Source organism: Gymnodraco acuticeps, unplaced genomic scaffold (genome assembly GCF_902827175.1).
Source record: "Gymnodraco acuticeps unplaced genomic scaffold, fGymAcu1.1, whole genome shotgun sequence".
NCBI classification, from domain to species: Eukaryota; Metazoa; Chordata; class Actinopteri; order Perciformes; family Bathydraconidae; genus Gymnodraco; species Gymnodraco acuticeps.
The window spans coordinates 7,554,704-7,578,979 of NW_022991154.1; the positions used below are offsets into that span (position 1 = coordinate 7,554,704).

Here is a 24,276-nt window from a genome sequence, read left to right on the forward strand (position 1 = left end):
TGTCCTACCAGAGGGGTTAGAACTGTTTCCTGCATTGGTTGATGTGCCCACTGGTGCTTCCAAAGTTGTTAAGATTCCAGTATGCAACTCCACCAAGCATGACATATTCCTGTCACCAAGAACCGTCTTAGGCTGTATAGAAGTAATCATTGACAGCACAGCGGTTGATCTCTGTTCACCTTCAGAGCAGCCAAACAGTGACACGTACCTGTGCGTCGCACAGGTTGAACCAAACGACGACACCAGTGACAGAATGGGCAGCTCAGCAAAGTCCCACACACAAGAAAAATGGCATCCTCCAGTCAATTTAGAGCATCTTACACAACAGCAGCAAGAGATTGCGCAACAAATGCTTTTCGAGGAGTCGGATGTGTTTGCAAGAGGAGAGGGAGACATAGGCTGTATACCTGACTTACAGCTGAAAATCAATGTTGTGGACAACAAACCTGTTAAAAAGAACTACAACTTCATACCCAAGCCCTTGTACAAGGAGGTGAAGGACTATGTGCAGAATCTCCTGGACAGAGGTTAGATCCGCAAATATGTGTCTTCTTATTCCTCCCCAGTTGTTTGTGTCCGGAAACAGGACCAGAGTCTGCGGCTGTGTGTGGACTTCAGAGGACTGAACCAAAAGACTGTTCCTGATCGACATCTGTTGCCACGAATCCAAGACCTGCTTGACAGTTTGGGGGGCAACACATGGTTCTCCATACTGGATCAAGGCAGCGCTTATCACCAAGGTTTCATGAGTGAAGAATCCAGACACCTCACAGCTTTCAGTACACATGGGGTTGTATGAATGGATCAGAATCCCATTTGGCTTGACAAATGCACCTGCAGCTTTTCAGCGGTGTATGGAGGGTGTGCTGGAAGGGACCCGAGATGAATGCTGTGCTCCATACCTTGATGATGTGCTGTGTTACTCATCGTCCTTTGAGGATCACATTCAGCACCTCAGAAAGGTTCTCAGTCGCATGAGAGAACATGGCCTCAAACTGAGACCAGCAAAGTGCGACTTGTTTAAACGAGAGGTTCGTTACCTTGGCCGACTGGTGTCTGGAGAAGGAGTCAATATCGACCCACAGGATTTGGCAGCAGTGAGAGCGCTTGAAGAGAAAGAGCCTCACACAGTTGGAGACGTCAAGTTGGGGTTTTTGGGATATTACCGCTCCTTCATCCAAGACTTCTCTCGGATTGCTAAGCCTCTGTTCGAACTGTTGCAGAATCCCACCGAAACAGGGAAAATAAACACCCAAAGCCAGACCACTAAAAGAACAGGCATAGCTAGGAAAGGGGATAAAGGGCAGCTTCCATCAAAAACACCCATCATATGGAAAGCAGAACACCAGGATGTTGTAGCTAAGCTAGGAGACAAACTAACACATCAACCTATCCTAGCTTATCCAAACTTTGATCTCCCATTCGTACTGCACACTGATGCGTCCAATGAAGGTTTAGGAGCAGTGCTATACCAGCGTCAGGACAACAAGTTGCGTGTCATTGTCAAGAACTCTAACGCCTGCCGAGAGAAACTACCATCTGCACTCCGGTAAACTTGAGTTCTTGGCTCTCAAGTGGGCCATTTGTGACAAGTTTCGTGACTACTTGTATTATGCCCCGACATTTACAGTATTCACAGATAACAACCCTTTGACTTATGTCCTCAGCACAGCCAGACTACATGCCGTTGGACACAGATGGGTTGATGAGCTTGCTGACTTTCACTTCGACATTAAGTACAGGCCAGGGAGGATGAACGCAGATGCAGATACTCTGTCAAGGTACCCTGTTAACTTGCAGGATGGCATGAAAGAGCACACAGAGATGATGTCACCTGAGGCTGTGTCTGCAATATGGCAAGGACACAAAGCTGTTCAGGAGAGTGACGTGCCTTGGGTAGCAGCCTTACAGCTTGATGGTGGAAATGCAGATATTTTGTCACCTGAAAATGTTTCAACAGTTACCCCTGAAAACATCTTTGCAGCACAGCGAGAGGACCCAGCCATCACAGAAGTTGTCTCTTTAAAGATTAAAAACTGGACTCCAAATGAAAGGGTCAAAAGAAACATGAGGAAAGAGACAAAGAGACTCCTGTATGAATGGAATAAGCTTGAGGTTGATGACGGGATCCTCTGCCGACAGACAGAACAACACAGGCAGCTCGTTCTCACTGAGAAGCTGAAACCACTGGTGCTAAAGACTCTACACAACGACATGGGTCATGTTGGCGCCGAAAAGGTAATCCATCTTGCCCGAGAAAGATTTTATTGGCCCAACATGCAGCTTGAGATAGAGGACTATGTCACCAAAAGGTGTGCCTGTATTAAACAGAAATGTCCTAATCTCCAACAGAGAGCACCTATGGGACACATCTCCACAAGCAGTCCATTCGAGTTAGTGTGCATCGATTACCTCCATTTGGAAAAAAGTTAATGTTATGAGTACATCCTCGTCGTGGTTGACCACTTCACACGCTTTGCTCAGGCGTATCCAACAAGGAATACATCTGGAAAAACAGCAGCAGACAAGATATTTAAGGACTTTATTCCTCGCTTCGGATATCCTGAGAGGCTCCACCACGATCAGGGGAAGGAATTCGAGAACAATTTGTTCAACAGGTTACAGCAGCTGGCTGGTATTGGTCATTCAAGAAAGACACCCTACCATCCACAGGGTAACCCTGTGGAGAGACTAAACCGCACACTCCTTCAGATGTTGCGCACCCTGGAAGAGGGAAAAAAAGAGTCAGTAGAAAGACCATCTTCCACATGTTGTGCACGCCTACAACTGCACAAGGCATGATTCCACTGGCTTTTCACCATTCTTCCTCTTATATGGTCATCCTCCACGTTTACCTGTTGACTTACTGTTCCCACCAAAAAGACAACCTGAATCTACCAATCAGACGACATATGCAGAAAAATGGGCAAAAAGGATGCGCTCCGCGTATAATAATAATTAATAATTCCTTACATTTATTATAGCGCTTTTCCAGATGCTCAAAGCGCTTTACAAATACACATTACACATATCATACATGCAATGGTCATGTACTGTGGACAATACCCACAGGAGCGAGTTCAGGTGAAGTGTCTTGCCCAAGCACACAACGGCTTTACAGACGCAGCAGCGGCGGGTTTCACCCCTTGATCTGATGATCATTGCACAGCGCACTGCGCCACACCGTCCATCTTCACGCCTCGAAGTCATCGAGGCGCTTTTACAAGTACACATTAGTATCATACATGTACTGTGGACAATACCCACAGGAGCAAATCCGGGTGAAGTGTCTTGCCCAAGGACACAACGGCCTGACGCAGTGGCGGCAGGAGCGGGTTTCGAACTGGAGTTCCCCAGCACCCCCCTTGATCTGATGATCAGATGCACAGGCCACTGCACCGACCCGTATGAGATTGCTGCACAGAACAGTGAAAGATCTTCAGTCAGAGGCAAGAAACAGTATGACAGAGCAGTCAGGGGTATTATCCTTCAGCCAGGTGACCGAGTGTTGGTGAAAAATCTGTCAGAAAGAGGTGGACCTGGCAAGTTAAGGTCATACTGGGAGCAGGTTGTTCACCGTGTTGTGGAGAGAGTTGACAACGGACCAGTTTATAAGGTGCAACCTGAGAAGGGATCAAAGACGCTGCGTGTTCTTCACAGGAACCTGCTCTTGCCAGTGAATGAGCTGCCCCTGGATGAAGTGAGTCCTGCTCAACATCGGAAAGAGGAGCCAAGGTTGGAAAAAAAGACACAGACCCACATTGCCGAGGTAGATGAGGACGACTCAGACAGCTCGGATGACTAGTGCTGGGGGGAAACGATTATTTTGAAAACGATTAATCGGGCGATTATTTGATCGATTAGTCGACTAATCTAATGATTATTTTTCTGTTGTTCAATTCATAAAAAACGTAATGTAAAAAAAACGTAATGTAAAACAAAAAATTTTCACGATACTGTGTCTCAGGGGATCTTAATATTTAAGAACCTATTAATGTGTTATACCAGATTAACGGAAATAATCTCAGCTAATTGACGATACAAACCATGTTTACCAAAACAAAACACAAGTCTCATAAGAAGCATCTAAATTACCCCTGAGCGAAAAATGCTAACGGACATTGGCACAGAACTCAAGATAAAAGTACCCTTATTACTTATCGTAGCTGCACATACAATATATCCGATTAAAGCTGAGACTCCACAGATTATGTAGGTATATAGTATCATCACTAAGTGATCCGGACTCGCGACAGGGGAAGCAAATACAGTCATCACAACACGTACCTTTACAGAGCTTCTAGGGAGATCGTCTCACCACCGTAGCTGTCAATCTGATCAAAAGACGTGTTCAATGGCATTAAAATGAGAAAAAACGCGGCTGAATTGGTTAATCCATAGGTTTTTAACGGCTATGTATAAAAAAATGATTTATAATCCATAATTCCATTTTTATGTAAAAATCGGAGAGCAAATGCTAGCTGCTAATGGTAGCCACCACAGCTAGCTGCTGCTTCCGGTCTAGGTTATGCAGCTTTGCTTTGGGTGGCCACGTGTGTGTAGCGACGCGTCGACGTGGAAATATGTCGTCGACGATATTTTGAAGTCGACGTGTCGACGCGTCGCTACAGCCAGTTTGGCCAACTTGGCGATTTTCTCGTTAAATTTGGCGGCTTTCCAAACCCTCCGGCTACTTATTTGTGTCAAAAGCGACTAACGACTAATCTAACGATTTATAATGGTGTTATTAGGGACTTTTCTGGTGTTTGGAGACTCACGTATTGTTCTGCAGTTAACGAGCCGCGGGTGCTGCCGTGAGCCCCGCCTCCCTCCCATAGTACTCACAGGCGCTCAGACTGACAGTTGCCTGGCCGCAGCAGAGCTGCTGCTGCAGTCAGAGCAGAGAGGAGACAACCACACTCCCCCGCGTCCAGACTGCAAATGAATTGCGCATGCGCCAACTGCCAAGCCGTCCTGGTATTGAGCGGGATTTAAATGTAAATGTTTCTTCACTCACTTTCACACTATAATAAAGTTATGTTCTGCTTAAGACGGGGAAGCAACAAAGTAATTTTACCTTGCAGAATAGAGACATTTCTGATCTACTGTCGTCTGGATTTAACTCCGGTGGTTTCAAGTTTTGATCCTTGAAGGGTTGGGAACGTTTTTTGTACTCCCCTCTACCATGCTCTCTCCTACAGCCGCCATTACATGATATGCAAATTAGGCGATGACGTCATTTAGCGACTTCTGGCGACTTTTCGGACAGCCAATAGCTACTTTCCTTACTATGGAGTTGGCAACACTGGCTACAGCACTACGGATGATGAGTACACTGTTCAGCCAGGTCCATGCTACAGGTTAGTGAGACCTCGACAGACGGAGCATAGACAAGCAGTGCACCGCCCTGAGACACAGTTGAGAGCCAGAGCCTGTGAGTTGCACCCCGCTGTCAGAGAGGAAACATACGTTCAGGAGGAAAATCCACCACAGACACAGGAAGGAGCTGCTGAGGATGTTGCAGTGGAGGAAGAACCACAGGACAGACATATGGAAGGAATGGTAGCGGATGAGGAGGGACATCAAGTGGAGACGGAGATAGTCAGAAGATCTCAACGGACAGCACGTCCAAGAGAAATGTTCACCTATGGCACAATGGGAAAGCCATCTTACCAGCAGTGGAATGCTGGTGTTAACTCACTTCTGCCAATGTACCCTCTCCCAAGTCAACTCAGTGCTGTTCCCCTTCCATACTTCACACATTCACACCCTTACATCTACACAGGCATATTGACATATAATAGACTGCACTTGTACTTTTTCAGATTTGGTCAAATGTCAGGAGACATTCAAAAAAAAAAAAAGCAGGGGAGAGTGTAAAGGGTTAAACCAGTTCATTGTTAAAAAAAACGAGTTAAGTCAAAAAAGTGTCACCCCCATATTTGTTATTGTTGATGTCTCTTTAGAAGTCATTAAACTGTATTACATTGCAACTGTGTGGCGGACTGATCACTAGAGGGTGATACCACTCGGGAGGATCTAGAACCCTGCAAGGGCAGAAACCTGCAGATTAAATCCTGCAGTTGAGCTACTGTTACGGCTGCTGCTTTCCTAGTCGTCTGAGTGTTTTCAGCTGTGTGTGTTCTATGTAAATGATCTGTGCGGTTGCCCTCCCGTCATTGGCTGCCATCTCCTGGTCCGCTCCTGAAGATTGCGATTGGAGCACGCCGGGCCCGACGCACTCCAATCGCAGCACACAGCCGGTGCACACCTGCTGGAGATGAATACAAAGCCTGGGGGACAATCATCATTCTGGAAGCTCTGTTGAGTCAACAGACGCCTCTCGCTACTTGCTCTTGGTTCTGTGGTTAACTTGTGTGGTGTGTGATTAGTTAGTGGTTAGAGTAGTTTTGGATTCTGCGATTGTTGCCTTTAGTTTTGCAGTGTTTTTGTATAGACTCTTTGTATTAGCTGTACCACTTTTATAGTGAGGGTTTTAGTTTCTATTTAGTTCCGTTATTCTCTATTTCTTTGTATGTAAACAGGCTCCCTTTTTAGAGTCCTCCCTTTGTTTGGTTGTTCATTTAAACTTGCGCCCTTGTGGCCACTTTGTTTGTTTCAGGCTTCCTGCCTGCCATTTTGTTTCACCCTGTTACAATAAAACCATTTATAATTATTACCAACTCCAACTGGTGTGTGTTGCACTTCCTCATCCCTAGTGGGGGACGTAACTTACATGGGGTCTCGTCCGGGATCAATAACTAAATTCCTGGGGTTATAAGTGGTTTTGTATAGCTAAAAACATTTGGTAAGGTTGTGTGCAGTTTTAGCTGAGTATGGCAACTTTTAATTTGGAGTCGTTTTTAGTCTGTCCTTCATATGGGCAGTTGGATCAGTGTCGTAAAGACGACTTATTTGAAATTGCACCATATTTCGGTCTCACAGTGGCAAAACAGTAAGGAAAAAAAGAATTAAAGGCTCTGGTGGTGGATGAGTTGGTGGAAAGGGGTTTTCTGGTGCTGCCTGCACAAGCTGAGCTCACTGTGCCTAATGTCCTTGGTAAAGGAGAGGGGAGTGACAGCGAGGGGAGAGAGCAGTGTAAAGCACCGTCCGCGCCGCCTCACTATAGTCCACCGTCTCCTGGTAGTCCAGATTCCGGGGAAGGGAGTAGACTCAAAGTCCGTCTCGCACGGCTTCAGTTAGAGGCAAAAGACAAGGAGCAAGACAGGTAGTATCAGTTGGAACTAAGAAAGCTGGAAATCGGCAAGGAAGTCAGGATGCGTCAGCTGGAGCTAGACTCACGACTGCTGCATCCGGTGCTTTTGACCATGCCGGAGGAAGCCTATCATCTCCTTCTCATTCACCTGCCTTTGACGTGAGTAAAAACATTTCACTAGTGCCAACCTTCCGTGAGAATGAGGTGGATGCCTATTTTGGTGCCTTCGAGCGCATTGCTACAGCGTTGCGGTGGCCGGCTGATGTTTGGGGTCTGATGGTAACGTGTAAATTACATGGGTGAGCTCAGGAAGCGGTTGCTGCTCTTTCGCTAGAGGACAGTCTAAATTACGACTCAGTGAAGGTTGCCATCCTCAGAGTGTATGAGTTAGTCCCTGAAGCTTACCGGCAAAAGTTTAGACACCATAGGAAGGGTCCTGATCAAACTCATGTGGAGTTCGCCAGAGAAAAGGGGAATGATGTTCACTAATGGCTCGTTTCCACTGCAGGCCTCGCTCGGTTTGGTTAGGCCTTATTAGGCCCGGCTCACTTTAATGCTGCGCTTCCATTACAGTTTAGGAATTGGGGTAGTTACTATAGTAACGCAGTGTAGGCGGAGCCGTGACGTCATCTTCAATGAGAGCCCCAGAAAAACAACACAGCCGTTAGCTCTTAGCACTCAGAGCTCACAGCTCTTCATATCTGTTCAGAAACTAGACAAAAGTTAAACAAGTACAAACCACAGACTGCCTGTGTCATGGCGAATACAGTCGCTGGTTTATTTATGTCTGTATAGGCCGTTGTTGTGAGTGTGGACGGTCGGAGCATATAACATTAGCTTAGCCAAACTCCATTTAGAAAGCACGCATTTTAAAAGGGGTTTTCGTCTGCCGTCTGTCTGTAGACTTGTCAAAGCATGAATTCATGGTTTTTACTAACCGGTATCAGTATGTTGTTACTTCGGCATCATTTTGAAACGTGTATTACAATTAAATCACGGTCAAATATGTTCATCTTGTTGTAGTTATAGCCCCCTTGCCAGCGATTCTCTCTCTAGTTTAGCATACTCAGCCCGACTCAGCCTGGTTGTTCCTGGCCCTAGAACCACGATTTATGGCGCATTTCCACTGCAGCGGGTAGCCCCGTTTAAGCGTCCTTAATCGTCCTCAAGCGGCCAGGCCAGTTTTTGGTGGCCTTTCCATATAGCATAGCACCGGCTAGCGGGTACTTTTTCCCTCTTTTTCCGGCCCCATAAAATCGTGGTTCTATCAGGCCAGGGCCAGGGCTGAACTAGTGACGTCAACACTCTCGACTGCTGATTGGCCAGAGAGAATCGTCACAAGATCGCGCACAAGATCATCCCTAGCGTCGCATATATATCTAGAAGCAAGCTTGCAGCATTTTTATACACAGCATTTTTGTAAACGGAGGAGCTACAAAAATGGCAACGTCAAAGAAAAGCACACCGTGGTCGACCGAGGAGGTGACGACGTTCCTACATCTCATTGGGGATGATAAAATCCAGCGGGAGCTCGACGGAACAACAAAGCCGATCGCCCCGCCTACACTGCGTTGCTAACCCAGGTCCTAAACTGTAATGGAAATGCGCCACGGCCTCGGACGGCCAGCGAGGCAGCCCGAGGCCTGAGCGAGGACGCTTAGGGACGCTTAAACGGGGCTACCCCGCTGCAGTGGAAATGTGCCATAAGTCGGGCCAGAAAAAAGGTGAAAAAGTAGCCCCGGGCCAAAACTAGGCCAAGTGGAAATGCAACCAAAAACGGGCCCCGCACGGCTCGGCACGCTTAAAGCGAGCTACCCGCTGCAGTGGAAACGCGCTATTACGGAGCGTCCACACTACAGCTTCAAAAAAAGCTTGGAGCTGGGCGTGTCTGAAGCTTGGGGATTTTATTCAAGCAACGCGACCAACAACCAATCACATGAATCTCCCGCCCCCGACATACAAAGCAAAAACCTCCGGGGATTTTATGGGAGCAATATATATATAAACTCCCCAAACAGGCGAAAACCTAGCAGTTTCACCCACTGTCTCTGCCACCTCCCTCCATGCCTGGTTCCTCCGGTTTGTATCCCGGTAGGTGAAGAGGGTCTGGTCATACAAAACCGGGTGATTTGCTACGGCGATAATTAGTTTCTCCTCCATCTTTTTTTGAAATATAGAAATTAACGGCAGGATATCTCTCCCAGCTTAGACGGGGTTTGATTGGCTACAGCTTGAGCTGTCAGATTTTCCGAAACGGGATTTGATTGGCTGGCGCTGGCTACTCCGGCGTCTCCGGCGTCAGAAGTTGAACATTATTCAACTTCTGACGCCGGAGACGGCGGAGACGGACCGCTATGCTACCCACAATTCAGTTCGGCGAAAAAGCGAGGCAACGTGACGTCACCCAATTCAAAGTGAATGGGCAGATTGAAGCTGTCGACGCTGTAGTGTGGACGGGCCGTTTGTGGGTTGCTTCATGTATAGCGGTGGATTATGCTGCTCTGAGGGAACTGATCATGTTGGAGGAGTTCAAGGGATGTTTGCCTGATCGCATTGCTAACATTTCTGCCTTGTGTGTTTTTCATATACAGGTGGGTTCTAAGTCCTTCAATTGACACCATAGTGTCCCAGTATAAGGGGTATAAGTGTTGTGATTGAGTGTGATATGTCTAATTGTTGTTTTAGGCAGTTATGTATAGTTATGTGCAATGTGACGCTAACGGCTAGCGGAGCTAACGCTAAGGTGAAACAGTACTATGTAGACACGTGTTGCTTGGTGTATGATGTAAATTACTATGAGAGGTAGATTGTGTTTATGCATATAGGTTGTATATGTTTCTTTGAAGTGTGTGTATTGTATTGGAATTTGAGTGTGAGGATAACAGTGAGTTCTGAGTGTGATGATTTTATTGTACATTTCTGTATTTTTACCATGATGTCATCGTTGTTATGTGGATGCTGTTGCCTTATTGATCTCTGGTGTTGTTGCCTCATGGAAATGAGCATGGATAAATGCTTTTGTTGTGGATTGTTTCCAAATGAGGAGATTAAATCCTGCAGTTGAGCAACAAACAAGCTAACATTTCTGCCTTGTGTGTTTTTCATATACAGAGGTAGAGTCTGCTGCTGGCCCAGGTACCACTAGGCCTGAGGCCATTAACACTTACATCCTGATTTATGAGTCAACAATGAAGCAGTTTGTGGTTCTGGTCATGTGGCATGTGTATTTGTTTATTGGTTCATGTGTGTAGCATTTTTAATGGCAGTGTTTTGAAAAAGGCAAACAAGTGAATATGTCAGATTCCTGTGTCTTACTTAACGAACTGTGTGCAGTGTTTTTCAAAAAGCATCTTCTCAATGTATACAGTTTGCAGTACTGTACACCGGGCACTGATGGACGTTAAACTACAACCTTTTAAAGCTTTTTTTCAACTTCCATCTTTGAAGTCCACATGAGCATTAAACTCATACAGCTGTATAACAATATGTCCAAGGCGATATATGAACAGGTTTGGTATCCAAACAGTAACCTGGTTACAGCAGTAGATGGCAGCAGCAGAGCGTCATGGTGCAGGTGTCTCCTACAGCTCTTCGTTCTGACACTCTGCAGACAGCTGCTGCTCAAAGTGAAAACATAATGCAAATGTATAAGAAACAATGCAAATGACACCTGCATATTTCCATTTGATTTAAACTAATTTACATATCATCAAGCACTGTCACTATTTCTATATATCCCACAGACTATAGACGTGTTTAAATATGAAGGATTGTTCACCTGTTAACTATTTATTTCTTATTTTTGATATATATTTTTGTATACTTATATAATTGTCACCTACTGGTGTGGATAATCGTCATGTAAACTGCAAACCATTATTTGTCCAGCTTTGATGTCTTTGCTAAGCTGTTAAACGGCGTGTGCTCACATGGTTGGCCAATAATACGGGTTCTGATTGTGAGGGTGCAGCCATAAAGACAGTGGCATCTTGGGTTTGTATTTTTTACTCAGTATCGCCTTCATGTACATTTGAACTTTAAACCAAGTTGAGAGGTAATATAATCAGAACAAATGATAAGTCATGAGAGATATGTGGCTTTAGTTTCCTTCTAAGGAAATAAAAGTCAAGGTGTAATAAGACCATATAATCATCACATTTGATATGGACCTGCCTCGCCTCTTATGTTTGCTTTGTCAGCAGTAAAACCATTTAAAACTGTGTGCTCCTTAGCATCCTATCATTCACAGCTATAAGCAGGAGCTACACATCACTGCCTTTATAGCAGCGAACACAAAGCATCAAGACCAGAATCATCCTAACATTTACATTTGCTTCTCAATTTAATTTCATTGTATGAGTAATTTAACAGCACACAAACCCAAAACGGATTTATTTAATGTTTTATTGAGTCTGAGCGCAACATATTAGCATTATGAATCATACTAGTCAACAACAAGATGTTCACTCCCTCCCTTCTTTCTACATTGACCTTCTTTTCTGTAATTCTTGTTATTTTTCTTTCAATGACGTCAAAGGTTGAACGTTTAAAGTTCATATATTCTCATTCTACAACTCAGGGTGTGGGTTATGGTAAATGTAAGTTGTAGTGACGTTTTCCTACAAAAAAGATCAACAACTCTATCTGTGCTGCATGGAGGATGAGTTCAAGAGTCTCACAGCGAGGAGAGAAGCTCGCCTGTAGTTTGTTCGGATTATTCAGTATCGTTGCCAGATGGCAGCAGGATGAACACAATGTGGCTTCAATAGGTGCTGTCTTTAAACATGTTGGGCTCTAAGCAGTCTATTACATATATCACTGAGTGGTTTGTGGTCTCAAGGTCCTAGGTGCCTCAAGGGGCGGTAACCCTCGAACCTCCTGGTGGACACCGGTGGTCAGGGAAGCCGTCCGACTGAAGAAGGAGGCCTTCAGGGATTTGTTATCCCGGGGGACTCCCGAGGCAGTTGCAAGGTACCGACAGGCCCGAAGGGCAGCAGCCTCATCCGTTGCCGAGGCAAAGCAGCGGGTGTGGGAGAAGTTCGGAGAAGACATGGAGAAGGACTTTCGGGCGGCACCAAAGTTGTTCTGGAAAACTGTCCGACACCTCAGGAGGGGGAAGCAGGGGACCATCCAAGCTGTGTACAGTAAGGATGGGACGTTGTTGACCTCAACTGATGGAGTGTTAGGGCGTTGGAAGGAACACTTTGAGGAACTCCTGAACCCGACAACTCCGCCCTCTATGTTAGAGGCAGAGCTGGAGTATGACGGGGGATCAACACCAATCTCCCGGGGGGAGGTCACTGAGGTCGTCAAACAACTCCACAGTGGCAAAGCCCCGGGGGTGGATGAGATCCGCCCGGAAATGCTGAAGGCTCTGGGTGTTGAGGGACTGTCATGGTTGACACGTCTCATCAACGTTGCGTGGAAGTCGGAAACAGTACAGAAGGAGTGGCAGACCGGGGTGGTGGTTCCCCTTTTTAAAAAGGGGGATCAGAGGGTGTGTGCCAATTACAGAGGCATCACACTACTCAGCCTCCCCGGGAAAGTTTACTCTAAGGTACTCGAAAGGAGGGTCAGGCCGATTGTCGAACCTCAGATTGAGGAGGAACAATGCGGATTCCGTCCTGGTCGTGGAACGACGGATCAGCTTTTTACTCTCGCAAGGATCCTGGAGGGGGCCTGGGAGTACGCTTATCCGGTCTACATGTGTTTTGTAGACTTGGAGAAGGCGTATGACCGAGTTCCCAGGGAGTTACTGTGGGAGGTGCTGCGGGAGTATGGGGTGAGGGGGGTCTCTACTCAGGGCCATCCAATCTCTGTACTCCCAAAGCGAGAGCTGTGTCCGGGTCCTCGGCAGTAAGTCGGACCCATTTCCGGTGAGGGTTGGCCTCTGCCAGGGCTGCGCTTTGTCACCAATCCTGTTTGTAATATACATGGATCGGATTTCGAGGCGTAGTCATGGGGGAGGGGGTCTGCAGTTCGGTGGACTAAGGATTGCACCACTGCTTTTTGCAGATGATGTGGTTCTAATGGCTTCATCGGTCTGCGACCTTCAGCACTCACTGGATCGGTTCGCAACCGAGTGTGAAGCGGCTGGGATGAGGATCAGCACCTCCAAATCTGAGGCCATGGTTCTCAGCAGGAAACCGATGGACTGTCCACTCCAAGTAGGGAATGAGTTCTTACCCCAAGTGAAGGAGTTCAAGTATCTCGGGGTCTTGTTCTCGAGTGAGGGAACAATGGAGCGTGAGATGGGCCGGAGAATCGGAGCAGCGGGAGCGGTACTGCAGTCGCTTTACCGCACCGTTGTGACGAAAAGGGAGCTGAGCCAGAAGGCAAAGCTCTCTGTCTTCCGGGCCATTTTCGTTCCTACCCTCACCTATGGTCATGAAGGATGGGTCATGACCGAAAGAACGAGATCGCGGATACAAGCGGCCGAGATGGGTTTTCTCCGCAGGGTGGCTGGTGTCTCCCTTAGGGATAAGGTGAGAAGTTCGGTCATCAGGGAGGGACTCGGAGTTGAGCCGCTCCTCCTTCGCGTCGAAAGGAGCCAGTTGAGGTGGTTCGGGCACCTAGTTAGGATGCCACCTGGGCGCCTCCCTAGGGAGGTGTTCCAGGCACGTCCAGCTGGGAAGAGACCAAGGGGTAGACCTAGGACCAGGTGGAGGGATTATATCTCTTCGCTGGCCTGGGAGCGCCTTGGGATCCCCCAGTCAGAGCTGGTTGATGTCGCCAGGGAAAAGAAAGTTTTGGGCTCTCTGCTGGAACTGCTACCCCCGCGACCCGACCACGGATAAGCGGGAGAAGATGGATGGATGGATGGATGGATGGATGGTTTGTGGTTATATCACACATTAGCAGACATTAAGGGATATTACAATAACCCAAATATTATGTGTTTCAATATTTGTTATTTCTATTCTCCATCAGTGCTGCCCAGAGTCCAACACTGGTGTCCAAACTTGAAGCCCTGCAGTGCCACTTCAAATGGGATCTTGACATCAGTACGTCCTTACTTAGTCATCGCAAGTACTACCTGGAGGACATTGGCACCAATGATGGAAACCCCTGGCTGGGTCACATCTACAACCTGCTAGGGTTCATTCAGTACAAGCTGGGATCCAATGAAGAAGCCCAGAAGTTCTTCAACAAGGCTACAGAGGCCTTCAGCCGGATAAGAAGTGCAGGTGAGGGCCCCTGGTTAGTGGTGAACTACGGGAACCTGGCTTGGCTGCACCACCACCTGGGAGACCAAGCAGGAAGTGAGGCCTACCTGTCTAAGATCGACACCCTGATTAAAAAATACCCTTCTCCATCCCAGGAGGAGCTCCACCCGGAGACCTACGCTCAAAAAGCCTATGCGCTGATGACGGTCAGTGGAGACAAAACACTTGTTGGAGATAACTTCCAGAGAGCCATCGAGATGCAGCCAGGCATACGAGAGTGGAACACTAGCCATGCCTTAGCCTTAATGTATGCTTCTAAGCACAACAGGACAGGGCTGGAAGATGACATCTTGGAGAAAATGAGAATTGCCCAAGAACAGGATCCAGAGAACTTGTACCTTGCTGCTCAATACCTTGATCAACGTGCTCAGAGAGGAGAAAGAATAGAAGCTGAAGCACGTGAGTTAGCCACAAAGGTTTTGAGAAGTCCTGTCAGCAGCTACAGTGGTTTAAAACCATTGCTCAGGCTTTACACAAAGTATATATCTGTTGATGAGGCCATCGTTTTGGCAGAGAAGGCTCTGAAGAACCATCCAGATGAGCGTTATCTGAAGAGATGTGCTGCACGCTGCTACAATTGGAAGATCTTTGGTGACAAGTACAGTCGTCCAAAGCAAGACATAATAGCCAGAGCAATCCTTCTCCTTGAGGAGGTGATTGATCTTTACCCTGATTCCTCATTTAGGAAGAAAATAGACCTTGCTCAGATATACGCACTGCCACATGATGGTCAGGCTAAAGCTGATCAGATCTATCAGGTACTGCTAGAAAGTGATCTGGAACTTGCAGACAAACAAATGCTTTACAACAACTATGCAAAATATTTATATTTCCACAAACACAATATCAACATGTCAATACAATATCACATGAAGGCAGCAGAGATACCGCACCAATCCTTCTTTCGTAAGAACAGCATCAAAGAACTGGAGAAGAGTAGAGACAGAGGCAGGGACAGCATGTGCGGAGAAATAAGGGATTTTCTGGCAAACCTGAAAGAGCCGTAGTGTTCTAAACAGCAATGGTTTGAAATCCAGGAAAAATATATTGTATTAGCAAAAATAATCTGTTCATCCTCATAAATTTGATTGGCTGCAAATAAGAACACACATGTTTTTCTTCTATTGGTCGGGTAATACACAAGGCAGCAACACCCATACTCTGAAACTGTAACGTACATTTTTCTATATTGGTTTTAGACTTTCATCGTTAAAACTGACCTAAATGTGTTATATTTTGAACTGTCTCATTTGCTGGTTTCAACTGTGCTTTACACTTTAGTAGCAGACAAACGCTATTTAAAAATACAAATGAGCTTCGCACTGTTTTTAGGCTGTGTCTTAATTGTTAAATACAAAAACTAAATATACATAATGTTTGCTAATAAACTCTTTGTAAACTCAAACCTTGTAAGCTACAAGCTTAACATGTGGATACTTTTAAAGAAGCAAAAATGTAATCAAAATCAAATGCTCTTTATTAAAAAAGTGTTTATTGATACATTTTGCCTGTAACTTTAAATTATTTCCAAGATTTGTGTTTTGGAATTAAAACGTTTAAACACAATTATTAATTAATTTCCTTGTTATTGAAAATTGTATTGGTGCATATGTAAATAATATATTATTATCAAATGTATTTCTTTAGATTTGCACATGTCCTTCTATTTATATGGTGAGCGGTGAAAACTGAAATCACAACTGTACTTGTATTATGTCTTGTTTTATCTTAACTTTACTGTAAATAAAATCCCGAAGCATCAATCATGACTTTGGTCCTTGTTTTCTTCCAACTTCCAAAAACACACGACTAATTAAATCAGGTCTTTATTTCTAACATGTCAGAGTGTTGTGTGTGAACCACAGAATGAGGCTGAAAGGCTGCAGATGGACTGAGTAAAAGTATACTGTCTATACATGGCTCGTTCTCTCAAAACACTTTTAAACACGATTCACAAAACCACACACCCAAAGTGCAAAACCCCTCATATGTCTTGCAAAATATAGCACTGCACTCATAAACACTTAACAAAACCAAACCTTTTCACCAAATGGCACACACTTCATTTATCGGACAATACACTTTGTCGAACCAACTAAACACCATTGTGTAACTCACAGTGGAATAATCTAGTAAATGAAATGTATGGAATGGAAAAAATAACCATGAGAATAAGAAGCCACGTTCATATCTTTGATGAAATGTGGGAAGAATGAAAGTATAAATGGTATATCCATTCTGTGTTAGCTATATCTACGTTTTTGTTAATCCCTTTTTTCTAATTGTTGGATTGTTGTGTAGTTATCTAATGTATTTAAGTGCTGATTTTGTTATGTATGCCCTGTAACCAAATCATTTCTTAAAATGCAAAAGTGCTACAGGATGTACCCTTGTACTCCAGATGACACGTCGCCCGTCCTGTTGGCACATGAGTAATCTAGATCATTAAAGTAATCTTAGTTCATGCATAACAGAGGAACTGATAAACATGATATTACAGTTTTTTTCAATTGATAGAACACATTTTTTTAAAGCAGGGCTTATTTTCTCAAAACACTAAACACAACTCACATCCATACACCCAAAGTGCGAAACACCTCATATATCTTGCAAAATGAAGCACTGCACCCAAAACTACATAAACACTTACCAAAACCAAACCTTTGCACCAAATGGCACACACTTCATGTATAGCACAAGACACTTTGTCCTACCAACTACACACTGTGGTGCTCCATCTAAAGCACACTCAGCTTTTATGGCATTCTGTATGTAGAGAATTCAGCGTATAAAGATTGTTCAAGTCTAAGAAATATGTGCAGAAAAACAAATATACAGTTGTTATACTTTTAATCTTCTCCAAAACTAATTGGTGCAACATTCATGCACAACCCATAGTTACAGTTGTGTAAAAAAGGATGCCTCAAATACAGTCATTGGAAAGGGACCCTTTGAGGAAAAATAAATACAAATATATTTTTTAAAACAGATGACAGATATATACTCAGGCTTCATTTTACCACCTAGCTGGGTCTGACCACAGCTCCTCATCAACATGAAGAAAAAGCATTACTCTATAGGCCTGACGGTCATATCTTCAACCGTGATGCTGCAAATAACTCTTCAACTGACTTCAGTTCATCCTCCCTCTCTCTTATCCTTCCTCTACCTCTTCCTCTTGCTGCTGTCCATATATCCATGTTTGTTCCAAAAGTTCTTAGGCTTCTTCTGGTGCTTACATCCTGATTTATGAGTCAACAATGAAGCAGTTTGTGGTTCTGGTCATGTGGCATGTGTATTTGTTTATTGGTTCATGTGTGTAGCATTTTTAATGGCAGTGTTTTGAAAAAGGCAAACAAGTGAATATGTCAGATTCCTGTGTCTTACTTAACGAACTGTGTGCAGTGTTTTTCAAAAAGCATCTTCTCAATGTATACAGTTTGCAGTACTGTACACCGGGCACTGATGGACGTTAAACTACAACCTTTTAAAGCTTTTTTTCAACTTCCATCTTTGAAGTCCACATGAGCATTAAACTCATACAGCTGTATAACAATATGTCCAAGGCGATATATGAACAGGTTTGGTATCCAAACAGTAACCTGGTTACAGCAGTAGATGGCAGCAGCAGAGCGTCATGGTGCAGGTGTCTCCTACAGCTCTTCGTTCTGACACTCTGCAGACAGCTGCTAATCAAAGTGAAAACATAATGCAAATGTGTAAGAAACAATGCAAATGACACCTGCATATTTCCATTTGATTTAAACTAATTTACATATCATCAAGCACTGTCACTATTTCTATATATCCCACAGACTATAGACGTGTTTAAATATGAAGGATTGTTCACCTGTTAACTATTTATTTCTTATTTTTGATATATATTTTTGTATACTTATATAATTGTCACCTACTGGTGTGGATAATCGTCATGTAAACTGCAAACCATTATTTGTCCAGCTTTGATGTCTTTGCTAAGCTGTTAAACGGCGTGTGCTCACATGGTTGGCCAATAATACGGGTTCTGATTGTGAGGGTGCAGCCATAAAGACAGTGGCATCTTGGGTTTGTATTTTTTACTCAGTATCGCCTTCATGTACATTTGAACTTTAAACCAAGTTGAGAGGTAATATAATCAGAACAAATGATAAGTCATGAGAGATATGTGGCTTTAGTTTCCTTCTAAGGAAATAAAAGTCAAGGTGTAATAAGATCATATAATCATCACATTTGATATGGACCTGCCTCGCCTCTTATGTTTGCTTTGTCAGCAGTAAAACCATTTAAAACTGCGTGCTCCTTAGCATCCTATCATTCACAGCTATAAGCAGAAGCTACACATCACTGCCTTTATAGCAGCGAACACAAAGCATCAAGACCAGAACCATCCTAACATTTACAGAACTACTGCGTCGAATAAACAGCTGAATGATGAGGTGAGAAGCTGCTTCTCAATTTAATTTCATTGTATGAGTAATTTAAGAGCACACAAACCCAAAACGGATTTATTTAATGTTTTATTGAGTCTGAGCGCAACATATTAGCATTATGAATCATACTAGTCAACAACAAGATGTTCACTCCCTCCCTTCTTTCTACATTGACCTTCTTTTCTGTAATTCTTGTTATTTTTCTTTCAATGACGTCAAAGGTTGAACGTTTAAAGTTCATATATTCTCATTCTACAACTCAGGGTGTGGGTTATGGTAAATGTAAGTTGTAGTGACGTTTTCCTACAAAAAAGATCAACAACTCTTTATCTGTGCTGCATGGAGGATGAGTTCAAGAGTCTCACAGCGAGGAGAGAAGCTCGCCTGTAGTTTGTTCGGATTATTCAGTATCGTTGCCAGATGGCAGCAGGATGAACACAATGTGGCTTCAATAGGTGCTGTCTTTAAACATGTTGGGCTCTAAGCAGTCTATTACATATATCACTGAGTGGTTTGTGGTTATATCACACATTAGCAGACATTAAGGGATATTACAATAACCCAAATATTCAATATTTGTTATTTCTATTCTCCATCAGTGCTGCCCAGAGTCCAACACTGGTGTCCAAACTTGAAGCCCTGCAGTGCCACTTCAAATGGGATCTTGACATCAGTACGTCCTTACTTAATCATCGCAAGGACAACCTGGAGGACATTGGCACCAATGATGGAAACCCCTGGCTGGGTCACATCTACAACCTGCGAGGGTTCATTCAGTACAAGCTGGGATCCAATGAAGAAGCCCAGAAGTTCTTCAACAAGGCTACAGAGGCCTTCAGCCGGATAAGAAGTGCAGGTGAGGGCCCCTGGTTAGTGGTGAACTACGGGAACCTGGCTTGGCTGCACCACCACCTGGGAGACCAAGCAGGAAGTGAGGCCTACCTGTCTAAGATTGACACCCTGATTAAGAAATACCCTTCTCCATCCCAGGAGGAGCTCCACCCGGAGACCTACGCTGAAAAAGGCTATGCGCTGATGACGGTCAGTGGAGACATAACACTTGTTGTACATAACTTCCAGAGAGCCATCGAGATGCAGCCAGGCATACGAGAGTGGAACACTAGCCATGCCTTAGCCTTAATGTATGCTTCTAAGCACAGCAGCACAGGGCTGGAAGATTACATCTTGGAGAAAATGAGAATTGCCCAAGAACAGGATCCAGAGAACTTGTACTTTGCCGTTCTCTACCTTGATCAACGTGCTCAGAGAGGAGAAAGAATAGAAGCTGAAGCACGTGAGTTAGCCACAAAGGTTTTGAGAAGTCCTGTCAGCAGCTACAGTGGTTTAAAACCATTGCTCAGGGTTTACACAAAGTATATATCTGTTGATGAGGCCATCGTTTTGGCAGAGAAGGCTCTGAAGAACCATCCAGATGAGCGTTATCTGAAGAAATGCGCTGCACGCTGCTACAATTGGAAGATCTTCGGTGACAAGTACAGTCGTCCAAAGCAAGACATAATAGCCAGAGCAATCCTTCTCCTTGAGGAGGTGATTGATCGTTACCCTGATTCATCATTTAGGAAGAAAATAGACCTTGCTCAGGTATACGCACTGTCACATGATGGTAAGGCTAAATCTGATCAGATATATCAGGAACTGCTAGAAAGTGATCTGGAACTTGCAGACAAACAAATGCTTTACAACAACTATGCAAAATATTTATATTTCCACAAACACAATAGCAACATGTCAATACGATATCACATGAAGGCAGCAGAGATACCGCATCAATCCTTCTTTCGTAAGAACAGCATCAAAGAACTGGAGAAGAGTAGAGACAGAGGCAGGGACAGCATGTGCCGAGAAATAAGGGATTTTCTGGCAAACCTGAAAGAGCCGTAGTGTTCTAAACAGCAATGGTTTGAAATCCAGGAAAAATATATTGTATTAGCAAAAATAATGTGTACATCCTCATAAATTTGATTGGCTGCAAATAAGAACACACATGTTTTTCTTCTATTGGTCGGGTAATACACAAGGCAGCAACACCCATACTCTGAAACTGTAACGTACATTTTTCTATATTGGTTTTAGACTTTCATCGTTAAAACTGACCTAAATGTGTTATATTTTGAACTGTCTCATTTGCTGGTTTCAACTGTGCTTTACACTTTAGTAGCAGACAAACGCTATTTAAAAATACAAATGAGCTTCGCACTGTTATTAGGCTGTGTCTTAATTGTTAAATACAAAAACTAAATATACATAATGTTTGCTAATAAACTCTTTGTAAACTCAAACCTTGTAAGCTACAAGCTTAACATGTGGATACTTTTAAAGAAGCAAAAATGTAATCAAAATCAAATGCTCTTTATTAAAAAAGTGTTTATTGATACATTTTGCCTGTAACTTTAAATTATTTCCAAGATTTGTGTTTTGAATTTAAAACGTTTAAACACAATTATTAATTAATTTCCTTGTTATTGAAAATTGTATTGGATGCATATGTAAATAATATATTATTATCAAATGTATTTCTTTAGATTTGCACATGTCCTTCTAGTTATATGGTGAGCGGTGAAAACTGAAATCACAACTGTACTTGTATTATGTCTTGTTTTATCTTAACTTTACTGTAAATAAAATCCCGAAGCATCAATCATGACTTTGGTCCTTGTTTTCTTCCAACTTCTAAAAACACACGACTAATTAAATCAGGGTCTTTATTTCTAACATGTCAGAGTGTTGTGTGTGAACCACAGAATGAGGCTGAAAGGCTGCAGATGGACTGAGTAAAAGTATACTGTCTATACATGGCTCGTTCTCTCAAAACACTTTTAAACACGATTCACAAAACCACACACCCAAAGTGCAAAACCCCTCATATGTCTTGCAAAATATAGCACTGCACTCATAAACACTTAACAAAACCAAACCTTTGCACCAAATGGCACACACTTCATTTATCGGACAATACACTTTGTCGAACCAACTAAACACCATTGTGTAACTCACAGTGGAATAATCTAGTAAATGAAATGTATGGAATGGAAAAAATAACCATGAGAATAAGAAGCCACGTTCATATCTTTGATGAAATGTGGGAAGAATGAAAGTATAAATGGTATATCCATTCTGTGTTAGCTATATCTAAGTTTTTGTTAATCCCTTTTTTCTAATTGTTGGATTGTTGTGTAGTTATCTAATGTATTTAAGTGCTGATTTTGTTATGTATGCCCTGTAACCAAATCATTTCTTAAAATGCAAAAGTGCTACAGGATGTACCCTTGTACTCCAGATGACACGTCGCCTGTCCTGTTGGCACATGAGTAATCTAGATCATTAAAGTAATCTTAGTTCATGCATGACAGAGGAACTGATAAACATGATATTACAGTTTTTTTCAATTGATAAAACACATTTTTTGAAAGCAGGGCTTATTTTCTCAAAACACTAAACACAACTCACATCCATACACCCAAAGTGCGAAACACCTCATATATCTTGCAAAATGAAGCACTGCACCCAAAACTACATAAACACTTACCAAAACCAAACCTTTGCACCAAATGGCACACACTTCATGTATAGCACAAGACACTTTGTCCTACCAACTACACACTGTGGTGCTCCATCTAAAGCACACTCAGCTTTTATGGCGTTCTGTATGTAGAGAATTCAGCGTATAAAGATTGTTCAAGTCTAAGAAATATGTGCAGAAAAACAAATATACAGTTGTTATACTTTTAATTTTCTCCAAAACTAATTGGTGCAACATTCATGCACAACCCATAGTTACAGTTGTGTAAAAAAGGATGCCTCAAATACAGTCATTGGAAAGGGACCCTTTGAGGAAAAATAAATACAAATATATGTTTTAAAACAGATGACAGATATATACTCAGGCTTCATTTTACCACCTAGCTGGGTCTGACCACAGCTCCTCATCAACATGAAGAAAAAGCATTACTCTATAGGCCTGACGGTCATATCTTCAACCGTGATGCTGCAAATAACTCTTCAACTGACTTCAGTTCATCCTCCCTCTCTCTTATCGTTCCTCTACCTCTTCCTCTTGCTGCTGTCCATATATCCATGTTTGTTCCAAAAGTTCTTAGGTGTAGGCTTCTTCTGGTGCTTACATCCTGACTACTGAGTCAACAATGAAGCAGTTTGTGGTTCTGGTCATGTTATGTTTTGCATGGGGCTTTTGTTGTTTTTGTGTTTTACTTGTTGTGTGCTCCTTTTACCCCTCACTACTCTGTCTTTCTGTCTCTGCACTGCAGGGCTGGTGTGTGACAGGGGGGCGTGGCTGGTTAATCCTGGCTGCAGATGAGGCACACATGTCCCCACTCACTTGATTACCTGGGCTGCTTCTCAGGTCGATTAAATTAAATCCTTGCTTCCCTCACTTGCGTCGTTTCCCTGCGTATAGTCCCTCCCACCAGGGAAGCATGGAGGGACGCAAGGAAACCACGAGAAGCAGGGAAATGAGTTTTAAGAGCAATGGGACGTCCTTTCCTCCGGAGCGTCACGTGAAGCGACGTCCGTTTGTGATGACGCTGCACAGCTGTTCGTCTGGCAGCAGCCAGCTCTGTACCCGTTATTTCCACAAACACCCCCGCCTCTGTTAGTGCACATTTACTGACATAAACATTAGTATCATCTGTTGTAGATCCAAATACATGAAATAAAATAAGAAGTCATTCTCAAAAAAGATAAACACCATTCTTAAAATGTATAAACGAAAAAAGCAATCATGAAAATGTTTCCAATAAATGAATAAAAAAATGTTTGACCACTTTGTTGTTCAGATATATCACATATTTGTAACTAAATGATACATGAATTGAAACAAAACACAGTATAAACTGAGGAGTGAGTCCCGTGAGGTTCATGTATTTTCTTCACTCCGCTGGGGTATTGCTCTCATGTCAAGAAGCATGCACTGCCTCGTCCAATCAGTGAGCGATACACAGTAAGGGGGCGGGGTGAGTATCTGAGGATTTCATCGGAGGATGGTCTGGTGCAGAGCCATATAATAGAAGAGTTATGACATCTCCGTTCACTCCAATGGACCACTTTTTTACAGCAATGGCGGATCGTGGAGCCTCTCAATCGTTCCCCGGAAGTTAGCGCCAAGGCTAGCAGAGCGGTAGAGTTGCAGCATAATAGACCGTTCGTGACGGACTTTTAAAGGTAAGAAGAAGTTTAAAGATTTATATTGCGGATATTATCAGTACATCTGATTCAATTGAACATGTGTATTAAAGGATGTCAGTGGATTATCCCTAAATTAGTAGATTTAGGGAACGTTTACAGATAACAGATCAAGCTAGGATACCGAAGCAAGTTAGCAACAGACGTTGAACAGCCTTTTAATTGTAAATTCCGTTCTCTTAAT

At 43.5% G+C, this 24,276-nt stretch overlaps 2 protein-coding genes across 2 annotated transcripts; both read left to right on the forward strand.

Moving 5' to 3' along the window:
• The first annotated feature begins 13,231 nt into the window (after window positions 1–13,231).
• LOC117560577 (interferon-induced protein with tetratricopeptide repeats 1-like) lies at window positions 13,232–15,449 on the forward strand. Its single transcript, XM_034237498.1, has 2 exons — window positions 13,232–13,239; window positions 14,147–15,449. Exons 1-2 carry the CDS (start codon window positions 13,232–13,234, stop codon window positions 15,447–15,449), a joined length of 1,311 nt encoding a protein of 436 aa, XP_034093389.1.
• A 3,424-nt stretch (window positions 15,450–18,873) lies between these two features.
• LOC117560616 (interferon-induced protein with tetratricopeptide repeats 1-like) lies at window positions 18,874–20,774 on the forward strand. The gene is made up of 2 exons (XM_034237547.1): window positions 18,874–18,878; window positions 19,472–20,774. Exons 1-2 carry the CDS (start codon window positions 18,874–18,876, stop codon window positions 20,772–20,774), a joined length of 1,308 nt encoding a protein of 435 aa, XP_034093438.1.
• The last annotated feature ends 3,502 nt before the right edge of the window (window positions 20,775–24,276 follow it).